Source organism: Anabrus simplex, chromosome 1 (assembly GCF_040414725.1).
Source record: "Anabrus simplex isolate iqAnaSimp1 chromosome 1, ASM4041472v1, whole genome shotgun sequence".
NCBI lineage: Eukaryota > Metazoa > Arthropoda > Insecta > Orthoptera > Tettigoniidae > Anabrus > Anabrus simplex.
Window position 1 is genome coordinate 757117338 of NC_090265.1, and position 13445 is coordinate 757130782.

The 13445-nt window shown below is 38.1% G+C and overlaps 1 protein-coding gene across 4 annotated transcripts in view; it reads right to left on the bottom strand.

Annotated features, from left to right (window-relative positions):
* Nucleotides 1-13445, bottom strand: part of LOC136857500 (RNA-binding protein NOB1) — a 382114-nt gene that overhangs the window by 334519 nt on the left and 34150 nt on the right. For all 4 annotated transcript variants that reach the window (XM_067136203.2, XM_067136204.2, XM_067136201.2 and 1 more), the window contains exon 2: nt 9666-9798. In XM_067136203.2, the coding sequence (XP_066992304.2) occupies nt 9666-9798 (133 nt within the window). The remainder of the gene's footprint in view (nt 1-9665; nt 9799-13445) is intronic.

The window sequence follows — 13445 nt, forward strand, 5'->3', positions numbered from 1 at the left end:
ATGAGTTATATGCTAAATATCAAGAATCTCATGATGATACAACAGCTGATGACCTTTTGAGAGCTCTCGATAAGAACAGAAGAGAAAAATGGCATAAAACATTGGCGGAACTTTACACATTCTAGTCGCAAAGCCTGGAACCTTACAAGAAAACTTGGTACAGATCCAAGGCTGTCAAGCACAGTCCCACGTGTGAATGCCAATGCTGTTGCATCCAGACTAATGAAGAATTCAAAAGCTAAAATTGACAAGGCACATACATGAATCGTGAGAAATGAATTGTACATAAAGAGATCCAATCAAACACCACATCCTGACTACTCAGGCGACTTCGACATTGAGGAACTTGATATAGCCTGGAATATGCTAAACGTAAATAAAGCTGTTGGGTTTGATGGCATATATCCAGAGTTTCTCAAAGCCATCAGATCTAAAACAAAATTGTGTCTCATTGAATTCTTCAATGAAATTCTACAAACTGGAAGATTAACAAAGCTTTTCAAGCAGGCTAAGATAATTGCCATCCTGAAACCAGGCAAAGACGAATGCTTCTCACTACCGACCAGTATCGCTACTCAGCATGAACTATAAGCTACTAGAAAGGCTTATTCTAAATTGCATTCGAGAGGCCATGGATCAAATCATCCCTATTGAACAAGGTGGCTTTAGGAAACATCAGAGCTGCTGCAACCAGGTTTTAACATTGACAACTCTAGTTGAAGCTGGATTTCAAAGATGTATCCGATCAGTTTCAGCTTTTGTAGACCTTACAGCAGCTTATGAAGGCTACCACACACAGAAAGCTAGGCTAAGCTAAGCTAAGCTACACGGTGTTGTGAAAAATATCGCTCCCAATGCATTTAAGTACGATGACACACACAGGCCGCTATGCTAAGCTATACTATGCCAAGCTCAGCTAAGCTAAGCTAAACAGATCGCTAGGCAGACGATTTTCTTGGCTGTAGCTGGCCAGGCGCATGCGCTTTTCATTTCTGAGCAGTTGGTCTGGCGGGCGGTCGTGTGTGTGTTTATTCGTGTCGCGTGAGTCTCTTCTTGGAGTACTTCGATATTTTAATACAATGGATAAAGGGCCTAAAGAAGAACGACTAATTGAGGAGGCGAAAAGATATCCCGGCCTTTATGATACGTCATCAAATTGCTACAGAGACTTGATAAGGAAGTAAAACTGTTGGCAGGAAATAAATAAGTTCACTACTTCAAATTGATTGTAAGTAGACTACCATTTATAAATTAGCTATATAATAAAAATGTTGACAGTTCTAATTGTTTGAGAAGAATACTTTTTTTCACATGGCTTTACGCACATTATTTACAATTTAGCCGATACAGTTGAAGCGCCTGTTTTGCAACTGTATGCCATAGTCTTAAATATATCAACAGTTACTAAGAACGTGAAAGATAAATTAATAGCATATATTGTTTTAGGTAAAGAACTTAAAAACTTATGAAAATGACAGACTGTTTTAGGGAGGCACTGTTGAGACAAAAAGAGAGTAAAAGTGGACAGGGAGGGAAAAATGAAGGAGTGGAAATTCCACAAACAAATGGAATTCCTTCTGCGTTATGTTTTTACAAGAAGGTGAGCTGTCATTTTAACACACGCAGTATGACTAATATTTAAAATATTTTCAAAATATAAAACTTGATGAAATTATAAGTGAATTTATATGTTTATTTTATTATAATTTAAAACACATGTAATTCATTAGAGGTTATAAGAAAATAAGAACTTCTCGATTTGTTATGTTTTGCAGCTAAGACATTATAAACACTTCACTAATAAAATGAACAACATGAATAATTGCGTGTGAAACCCAAGGACTAGGACAGTTCAATATGCTCATTCTCCATAAACAGATCTCTATGTGTCATTTCTTAATATACGTTTGGATGTGTATTAATAGTTTAATTTTCTTTACAGCACACATTCAAACATTGACAGGCAGGGAACATATCGAGGTCAAGAGATAACTGAAGTAGCCACCCAGATGACAGATTCCGGAATGTGAAGACCTACACTCCTTATCACATATATCTGATTCATCATCTGTTCCGTCAGCCCCCACAACTACACAATCTCAGACAGTCGAACTCCTTCGGAAAAAAAAAAAATCATGCCACCAAGCAGTAGTGCAGAGAGAGCAATTGATTATTTACAAGAGCGAGACAATAAAAGTGCTGCCTAGCATAGTTTAGCTTAGCTTTTTATTCGTGTCATAGCACACCACAGCTTGGCATTGCTTAGCGTAGCGTAGTGTAGCTTTCTGTGTGTGGTGGCCTTGACACTGTGTGAAGGGATAGCTTGATGTCGAAGTTTATCAAAATCATCCCATGTCAGAAGCTGGCAGTTCTAGTGAACAACATGCTCTCTGACAGACTTGCCTGTAGAGTAATATTCAGAACATTAACTATAAAGTAAACAAATTCAATTCACTGGTACTAGAAATATTTGACAAGCACGCACCAAAGAAACAGGTAAGAATCACCCGTCATTCTTCCACATGGCTAACGGCTGAGATAAGATCTGCTATGGCCAGTCGTGACAAACTGTACAGACAATACAGACAGATGCATGACACAGATGATTTTGAGCGGTACAAGATTCTGAGAAACAGAATCAAGCAGTTAATTAGGAATTCTAAATATAAATACTTTCAGGAACTGATGAACAATAACAGCCTGAGACAAAAATGGAGTAAATTACGCACGTTAGGTATAGCTAAAGCTGTAGAGCAACATGTACCAAACATATTGCTAGAGGCTTTAAATGATCATTTTGCATGGCCAAAAATAGCCTCTACCTCCTTCCCTAAAAAATTCACTACTCTTGTTACAACAGCAGTCTGTGTATTCGAGCTGACATGTCTAAATGAAGTTAAAGGTGTGATATACTCTATTACATCTAATGCCACACGTAATGACATTCCTGTATCTCTTATTAAGGATATCTTGGGAACTGTTCTGCCAATACTAACTCATATATTTAACTACTGCCTGACAAACGGAGTTTTCCCAGATGTTTGGAAAGATGCACTAATTACACCCATCCCGAAGAACTCCAAGTTAGATTCTCCTTCAGATTATCATCCTGTATCCATCCTACCACCGTTATCCAAGGTGCTTGAACGTCTATTTCATACACAAGTTACTGAATACTTTACCAAACATTCCCTCCTTAATTCCTTTCAATCCGGCTTCAGGAAAGGACATAGCACTGCGACAGATTTACTACAAGTAACAGATGATATCAGACGTGCAATGGACCAACGGGACGTGACTGTACCGACATTATTAGATCTCGGTAGTGCCTTCAACACTGTCAATCCTCAGTTACTACTGCAGAAACTTCAAGAGCTAAATTTTAATAATGTATCATTTAGTTTCTTTTCATCTTACCTTGAAAATCGCCAGCAACATGTGACAGTTGGAAATTTGAGTTCGGTGTCCCTCAGGGGTCGGTTCTCGGACCACTGTTATTTATCATCCAAATTAATGATATTATCAAAAGCTCTTAAATTATGCAAATTGCAAGTGTACACGGATGATGTACAGATTTACTATCATTCAAAACCGAGTGATATTGATACTGCAATTACTAAAATAAATTCTGACCTTCAACATCTTAGTGACTATGCAAATAAAAACTGTTTATTAATGAACCTAAATAAGTTATTATTATCGGTACCAGTAAAAATCTATATTCTCTCAAGCAAAAGGACATCTCAATAATTTTAAACAATAAAATCATACCCTACTCTACTTCAGTGACTATTATTATGACTATTATTATGACTAATATCCTAAATTGGACTCAACAGGTGATAAGGACATGTAATAAAGTACATAAATGCTTATACCTCCCGAAACGGTTCGCTCATGTATTCTCCGTTCAACTTAAAGTACAAATAATTTGCTCTTAATCTGCAATATGACGCTCATATCACCTTATTATAAGGAGCTGTCGTGGCTTTGAATGCACCAGTGCCGTGAACTTCACATGCTATCACTTCTGCACAAAGTACTTTCCACTAATACTCCCGACTATCTGTCTTCATATTTTTCCTACCTCTTGTCCTATTATGAACACAGTACAAGATCTGGCTCCTCTCTTGCCATACCTTTAAACCGCACTGCTGTGTACAACCCTCCTTTATAATCTCTGTGTCTAGGTCATGGAATTCGCTACCTGCAAACATTAGGGACAATCCTTCTCCTCGCAAGTTTAAAGTGGCTTGCAGCGAGCATTTCCGGGGTAGATCTCGCTGACTTGCTGGATAATTGTTGAGTGAATGAAGGAATTGAATGAGATGAATGAATGGATTACTGTAGTTAAATCATTTAAGTGTTCTTTATTTTGTGTATTTTAAAGTTAAGGATGCTTTCATTATTATTATTATTATTTATTATTATTGCTATTAATATTATTTGTTTTATTTGTATTTGAAATTATAAGTTATGTAAATGTATACTCATCTAGTGGTTAAGTGTAAGATAGGGCCTTGAGCCCTAACTTTACCACCAATAAAGGCATTATCTATCCATCTATCTACCTCAGGGATCAGTTCTGGCCCCCATTCTGTTTAACTTGTATATCCATGATATGCCAGACACGGACTCATTGAAAATCCAGTATGCAGACGACCTAGCGTTAGTCTTCCAGAGTAAAGATCTTATGCACTGTGAGAATGTACTGACAAGTGATCTGACAAAATTGAGTGACTACTTCCATAAATGGAGACTTCAACCTAACTCAAATAAAACTGAGGTTACTGCATTCCATCCAAATAATAAGGAAGCCCAGAGGAAGCTACACGTAACAACACAAGCACAACTACAATCCAAAATATCTAGGAATCACTCTGGATCGGTCCTTGACATTTAAACAACACTGCATCACGTTATCTAAGAAACTTTGCTCCAGAGTGAATCTACTCCGCAAGATTGCTGGAAGTAGCTGGAGTGCGGACGCCAATACCCTGCGCTCTGCTGCACTCTCTCTTGTGTATTCAACTGGTGAATACTGTGCTCCTGTATAGCAAAACAGCATTCATACAACAAAGATTGATGCCCAGTTTAACCCCTATGCACCCACTCGCCCTGTACACTGACACTGCAAGGAATCCGCCAACTTTTTAGTATGCAACCTTGGTGTTGCAAGCTTTCGGTTAAAACAGTATAGTGGGTGATCGACTGCACGTATTATCAGGGGACCTGTTTTATATTGCTGAGAAATTCCACGCTATTGCTCGCGACACAAAAAACAGAACAATACAGAAATATAACACACAAAAATTCCTTTGAAAACTTAAATTTTTCATTAACTTATCTTACCTCAGAAATTCTTTAGTGTGTGGTATGGCTGGAAATGGTCCATACAAAGTGGAACTTTACACTGATCACACTGCCAGGTGGTCTCCTTCCTCTGTTTGTGTTTCAGGCATGCAACACACCATTTTGTTGTTCTGGAACTCTTTGCAGCAGAGGGCTCCACTTTGATTGGGAAGTGGCGGCCAGTCAATCTTAATGGTAACTCTTCAGGTGTGACAGAACGTCTAGCTACAACCCCCTCTTGAAATGAACAACCAATAATTTCTTCTGCCAATTTCTGTTTGAAAACATTAAATGTTCTGTGCTGTTTCCCATTGATAATTCGATGTAGAATGTGAGAATGCAGGACCATATCCAAAATATTTAAAAAAATATTTTGTATGCCTTGTGTGTTTTACACATAACATGAAAGCGACTAAGAAGTTGGTCTCCTAAATCTACACCTCCCATGTTAGCATTATAGGATATAATAGCTGTGGGTTTGAATAGGATAACTCCAGTCTTCCGGTCAATCTTGCCAGTGCAAGCGAAGTCCAGTCCATGCATTGTTGAGAGCACCAAAACGTCCTTCTTGTTTTTCCATTTGATCACACACATATTGTTGCAAGAATATATAGTTGCCTCCCCTTTCTGGAGCTGTACCTTAGCTATTTCTTTGGGCATATTTTTCCTATTAGCCCCGACTGTTCCGCATGCATTTGTCGCTTTTGAGTGTAAATAAAGGTACAGATCCGGTGATGAATACCAATTATCTACATATAAACAATAGCCCAGATCCAGTAAATTACTATGCGACATCATATCTATCACTATCTTGCTGCTAGCTGGCATATCATCGACCTACATAAATTTTGAAAGAATGCATGTAACCATTCTTTGAGTCAGACAGTTTATAAAACTTTACACCAAACTATCCTTGATTAGATTTGTTGTACTGAATGAAATGAAGGCGACCTCTACATTTCATCAGTGATTCATCTAATAAAATGTTCCTGCCGGGTGTGTACAACGTTCTAAATTTGGTATCAATCATTTCCATAACCGGGCGCAACTTTCTAAGAGGATCGGAAGTATCAGCTACCTCATTGTTAGTCAGATGTAAATATTTACTCAGTTCAAGAAATCTGCCATGAGGCATCACAGTTCTAGTATAGGGTGTATCAACACTTACATCTTTGCACCAGTAACTATGAATTGTTGGTTTTTGTACCAGTCCCATTAGAATACAAAGAGCAATATATACACGTATTTCATTCGAGTTCCTCTGAGAAAAGTTAGGATCAGCACTGGCATATCTATTAGTTTCGTTGTCATCCAGGTACTTCCGGAAAATGAAATCTCTACATACATTTCTACATATATCACTACCAGGATTCACTCTACTTATTCCAGAAAAGTTGTGAATAATTGGAGAATTCTGTTCAGACACCCAATTCCATTGAACAGGTTGTTCATCATTTTCACTAAAATAACTTTCACTCTCACTTGAATAATTCGATATAACATGCACAGGATCGCTAATAACTTCTTCCTCACTATCACTGCTGAAATCAGAGCCTAAAACATCAAGTAAGCTTTGAATTTAACTATTACTGAGCATATCGCACGAGCAAGCAACTTCTTTCTCATCCATCTTGTCAACAACATAATACCGATGTCTGGATCAATATTTTAATAAATTTTCTTTGCCAAAGTATACCACAGCACTCTGGGGACACTATGAGACACCAAGAACAGATTTCCAGTAGAAATGTTTCCAGAAAAAGCCAACAGATGTTACAAACGTCTCAAATATGCGACCTTGCACCCCGGCGTATCAGGCCGCTTGTGGAGTCCTGGCCCAGGCGCTCGAGCACATATCAGTCCGCTTACGGGTGTGTTGGGGTTAATGAAGCCATGAGAGTTATCATTGGTACTGTTAGATCTACTCCCGTTCAGTGGTTACCCATCTTAGCTAATATTGCCCTGCAAGATCTAAGGAGAAAAGCAGCTAAGGTAAACTTGCTCAAGAAGATCTCTTCTCATAAGAACTCTCCCTTGTACGATGCCCTACAAGACCCAACAACAGTTCGTCTGAAATCACGCAAGCCACCCTGGACCGATTTTAAAAGTATCAGTTCTTTCGACATGTCCTCTGAGTGGCGATAACGTAGGTACGAACATCTACCCAACAACTCTCACTTGGTTCAAGATCCAACAAAGAAGGTTGAAGGATTCCAACTGTCACGTCAAACCAGGACCAAGCTGAACGGAATTAAAACGGGTCTAGGGAGATGTGGTTACATGTAGAAGAAATCGGGTTTCCGTTCATCTGCTGACTGCGACTGCGGAGCGGAGGAGCAGACAATGAAACACATTGTTAAAGAGTGCCCACTTCGAGCATTTAACGGTGATCTGAGGCTTCTACACCAAGTGAATCCGAGTATTTTGAACTGGTTGTCAAATTTGGACATTTCCACTTGATACTAGATATTTTGTGTACTTGTAAACCCATACGATATATATATACCCCACAGTCGGCAGATATGCAGTTGTTCCCCTCCACCCCCAATGGTTTCTTCATTTTCACTCCAGGCTAAAGCTGTGGCTGTACCTTTATGAAGGCAACAATTGCTTCCTTTCATTTCAGTCTTAGTCCTCTCTCCTATCGCATTCTTGCCTGAAGAAAGGTCTATAATGGGTGTAATTTAAGTCAGTAATATATATATTGCACCCTGGCATATATACATATATAAATTTATTAAAGTTTTTTGATTCATTAGTGCCCCTGCACATTAGCTGGGTTTCCATAATGTGATAAGCATGAGATACATCAACTTATACGCTGAAAATACATTTAAAAACACCCATCCTTACTGCTGATTGAAGACGATGATGAAGATGATGAAGAAAATTAGATATTTAGATATCTCCCTCCTTTTAAGAATACAGTTATAGCAATGTATACATCAAAACAAGGCAAGAAATGTTTAAAATTAATTAAAGTGAGTGAAGGAGAGAGTATATGACTAGATCAGATGGTCGAGTTCTGGCTATCTGAGCTCAGGTTGGTGGGTTTGATCACGGCACGGTCTGGCGGTATTTGAAGGGACTCAAATACGCCAGTCTGTAGATCTACCGGTATGTAAATTAACTCTTGCATGATGAAATTCTGGCACCTCAGTGTCTATGAAAACCATAGTAGTAGTAGTAGTAGTAGTAGTAGTAGTAGTAGTAGTAGTAGTTAGTGGAACGTTAAACCCTAACATTATTATTCTCAATTCCTAATTTCTGTTCACATAGCTTGGCACATTAGTGCTCCTAAGCTTGAAGATATAACCAGCCTGCAAGCTGAAAATGTGCCCAATAATCTCTCTCCTTTCCTGCTTAATGAAGAGAGAAGAAAACATTTGCACAAAAGAAAAGAAAGACATTAAATAATTTCTGGATCTTTCAAAAATAACACTACCGGGACAAAGACTTATTAAATAAACTGCATTGTTTAAGACACCCATCTTTTTAAGAATATGGTTATAGTAATACGTATATCAAAACGGCAGAAATATAAAACATTAAACTGAGTGAGGTTGAGAAAGTGTGTTTATTTCCTTAATTCCTCATTGAGCTTGGAAACAGACTTAATTATAAATATCTTGATTTATTTCATCTCCATTATCAATACTTACATCGAGGTTAGCTTGTTATTGTTATGTCTAGTGACTAACATGTAACTCGTCAAGTTGGCAGCAGTGATGAGCCATTAAAGAAGGGAGAATAGGGCAACGGTATTTACCGTCTAGTGTACAGCTTTACCTTATGAACTTTTTTTTCAATGTAAATACCCATAAAACTATTTCCAGCTACGAATACCCCAGCACCTTCCTTTTGGAAGAACCTCGCCCTTCATTCCTTCAGGACCCTACCCCAGGACTCTACATTACCCTACACTTATCTTACATAAAAAGCAAAGGATCTGTTGGGGATTGCCCTGGTCTGTATTTCCTCCTTCAGTTGCTCCCTCTTCCCACACGGACATGTATTAAACCATTTCTCATATCGAACTGCTTACCAACATCATCTCTAGTTTGCCAGGAGACATGAAAATAGCACTCTCTTCAGCAACCCTGATCTGTTCAGGACACAAGTCATGCATACCAACCCCAACCATTTGGCTCTACAAATAATAGACCTCTCAATACCATCATTAAATCCCCTTAACCTACTCAAATCCACAACACCATTAAAAAAAATCACCAAAATAAATTTTACGTTTCAGTTAAATATTGATGTCATACAGATAGGAAGGAAAGGACATGATAAAACAAAAACAAACTTACTCAATTTAATATCTTCAGGAAAAACATCCTTGATCTGAAGATCATACGGCAACACTACCAGGTTACGTAGCTGCCGTTTATTAAGGATTTCATCAACAACGGCTTGTACAGTAACAATGTTTGAACCCAGCTCCTGGAACATAAATTGAGTACAAAGAGTACAATTTAATTTTAATACGTAGACTTTCACGACCACTAAATGACATTATGATACTTATTTGGGGATATTAGGTCGTGTAATACTAAGTACCAGCTGGCGCGTTTCGATCCTGCGACCAGATCATCTTCAGAGCAGTAGCAAAGCAAAATGGCAACTGTCACTCCATAGTAACCAGACCCAAGATAGAGAGATCCTGTTAGAAATATAGTTCATTTCAGGGCCTCCAGAGTCACGGAGAAAGATGTTGACGAGTTAACTGTGGAGGGTAGCCATGATCTACTTGGTATATAGTCATCACCTTTGTTGAAATTATTTGGGCGTTTAGCAATTTCTATCGCCTCACAAATGATTCTAGAAATAAAATGTTTCTCTTTACAAATGACAGAAGTTGCATCAAAAATTATTTGATGGTCATTATGTAATGGCATGTTCTGCCACAGCAGACTTCTCTGGCTGGCAAAGACGTAAGTGCCTGTGATGTTCTTTAACCCTTGTTGCTACCTTCCTACATGTTTGGCCAACATAAACCGATCCACAGGAGCAAGGAATCATATATATTCCAGCACAGTATAAACCAATAGGATCTTTGACAGATCGCAAACAATTGCCTATGATGATATTAGGCTTAACCCTAGAACTACCAACGGGGGGCAAAAATTGCCCATGTTATCTCATTTTATGAATAAAATGAGCAATTTGTAAGCCAGAAAAGCAATATTTTAAATAGTTGTCACATAAGATGTCTAATAAGATGTCACATAGTCATTATTCAATGTATGTTTTTTTTAAGTTCCTGTAATATACTTTTGTTTGGGGCAATTTTGCTTCCCCCCCTTAGACGTGCATGTAACAGATTTCCTATCTGACGAAATATCTTAATGTCAAATGATCAGATTCACACATGCACTTTGAATGTTGCCACTTATGAGGACTATTGTTGACATTTGAAGTTATGATTACTGCCCCCTTCCTGCCTTTGGGCCTGTGAGAAATGTAAACAATGCCCCACAGCTCGCCTGCCAGCATGCCTGGTTGCATCACGTTCTCTTCCCGCCTGCCAACCACACGGAGCTGGGACTCGCGCTGTAGTAGACTGTATGAGTGATCTTTGGTTCAAGTTACAAGTGATAAGTTATAATGGCATGGAAATATCTGTCGTAAGACGAGGTAATAGAAACGTTGAATTACGAAAGTGATGTAGACAACAGAAGTGATTCAGAAGATGATGATGTTTCTATTTATTATGACAGAGAAACGGAGAACGGTGAGGTAATACAGCACGAGTCAGAGTCAGAATCGCGAAGTTCATCCCCTGGTGAGCAGAACTTTCCTAATGTCAGCAATAGTGTTGTTGCAAGAAGTGGTAGGGAATTTACTACTGTTGTTCCGAGACAAGATCAGTGCAAAATATAGTGAACGTTCGTGAAAGTTTGACTAAGGAAGGTTTGACATCTGACATTTCCAAGTCATTCAAGAAGTTTATAACTCCTGAAATAATTGATATTAATGTCCAGCATACTAACCAGGAAGCAATTGTCAGGAACAAGAAGACAACAAACTCAAGGGAAATGTATGCATTCGTGGGTAATATTGTTACAAATGGGTGCAAGTAATGATGCCGTCTTGCCACTTCAAAACTTATGGAGTAGCATACTGGGCAAGAATATATACATTGCTTCTATGAGTCATGTAAGATTTGCAGAATTGGTATCTATGATCAAATATGATAATCAACAAACAAGGGCAGAAATACAAAAAAACTTCGTGAAGTGTTTCAGAAAACTAATGAAATCTAACAATTGATGAGATGCTATCACGTTTTAGAGGGAGATGTCCTTTTAAGGTTTTTCTAAAAGATAAACCAGGAAAGTACGGGGTCCTGATAAGAATGTTAGCAGACGCTCATAACCGATACGTACTACAAATGGAAGTTTATCCTGGCAAAGACGAGAGACCTACAGAAGAACGGTCTGCAAAGGCAGTGTGAAACGTCCGGTGAAGCCAGTGGTGGGGATTGGAATAAATGTTACAACAGATCGTTATTACACATCAATTGAATTGGCAGAAGAGTTATTTGAAAAAGCAAAGCTCACCTTAGTAGGGACATTGAAGAACAATCATCGTCACATACCAAAGGAGTTGAAGAAAACCCAAGGCCGTGAGAAATATTCTTATTCACGGACCTAAGAACACACAGACATATTCATAAAAAATAACCCTGACTGGAATAAGAAGAAACCGAATCTGAGGAGGCTGTATATGTCAAGAGTTGGGGCAACAGCTTTTAAAACCACTTGCAGAAGACAGGGCAAAGAACATGCTTGGTTTGAAGAAACCTATCATTTCAGCTATAGAAATTGTTCAAGTTTAAAAACTTCATGTTTATTCCGTATTGAACCGAGAATCTAATGGAAACAAGAGAGGTTGAACCGAGAATCTAATGGAAACAAGAGAGGTCCACCTATTCAATACCATATAATGTTATAAGAAAAATTATAACATTTTATTATACTCGGTACTGGTTTCGATGCTGGTGTGCATCATCATCAGCCAAAAATAAGAAAAATATACATAGACAAAGTTACAATAAACAATGCACAAAGTACATACAAATTTTACAGAACTGGCAAGATCTAATTAAAAACGGGATCCATAAACATTAACCTATGACTTAAACTTAAAAAATAGCACCAACTGTCTTAAAATTATGAATATACGTCCTCTTGATAAAAGTCCTCTGAATCTAAAAACATTGAACCATGTGCGAACAAAAACCAATGTTTCACTATCATAAAAGTCCAAGAATATAATTTTTAATTTTGTAAGAACATATGTGTAAAAGGTTTACTTGCTAAACATTCACTGAGTATTAGAGCGACCAGTGCAAGAATTAAGAGACAATTTTCTATTGGTTAAAAATGGCTGTTATTAAAATAACACAACCAGTCTAAAGACGTAAATTCCTATTTTATGTGATAAAACATATGTCTTCTCTAACATAGCCGCTTTCTTTAAGTATTAGATAAGATATTTTTGATGAAAAATATTGGCGGATGCCGTGTTTCCAGGGTACTGTTCTCGGTTCAAACTAGGACCTGAAGCAAGTAAAAAAGAAAATAATATCAAGAAAGGCTTTTTAAAAAAATCTTATCGTAAAAATTTACGTGAATAAGAGACTCACCTCTGGGAGCGTAATTATTATGTGTTATTAGACGTTAAGGAAGACACAGAGTCGCAAGACACCGTGACCAATGCACCCGCGTTGGAGGGGAAGGGAGGGGGAAGCAAAACAGGGGAGGCACTGAGAAGGTATAGGAGGGGCCCGGAGCCAATGGCAATGAAGGAAGGAGGGAAGAGGGAGGGGAGTTATGCAGGGCAATGCGGCGAGAGGGCGTGGCGTGAGAATGTTTTTTGTATGTTATGAAAAACTAATTTGCTATGGGACGCTTTTCTAAGTCTGAAAAACGCTATCAAAAAGTCAAACAATACTCTTGGTTTCTCAGAAATGTCATTAAGATTCAAACCTGCATTAAAGTATTGGTCCAGGTGAATAAAACAGCTCTCAGTGATGTCAAGTAAAGTACTTTTATTAATAACCTGTAAACTGTAAGATCCTGATC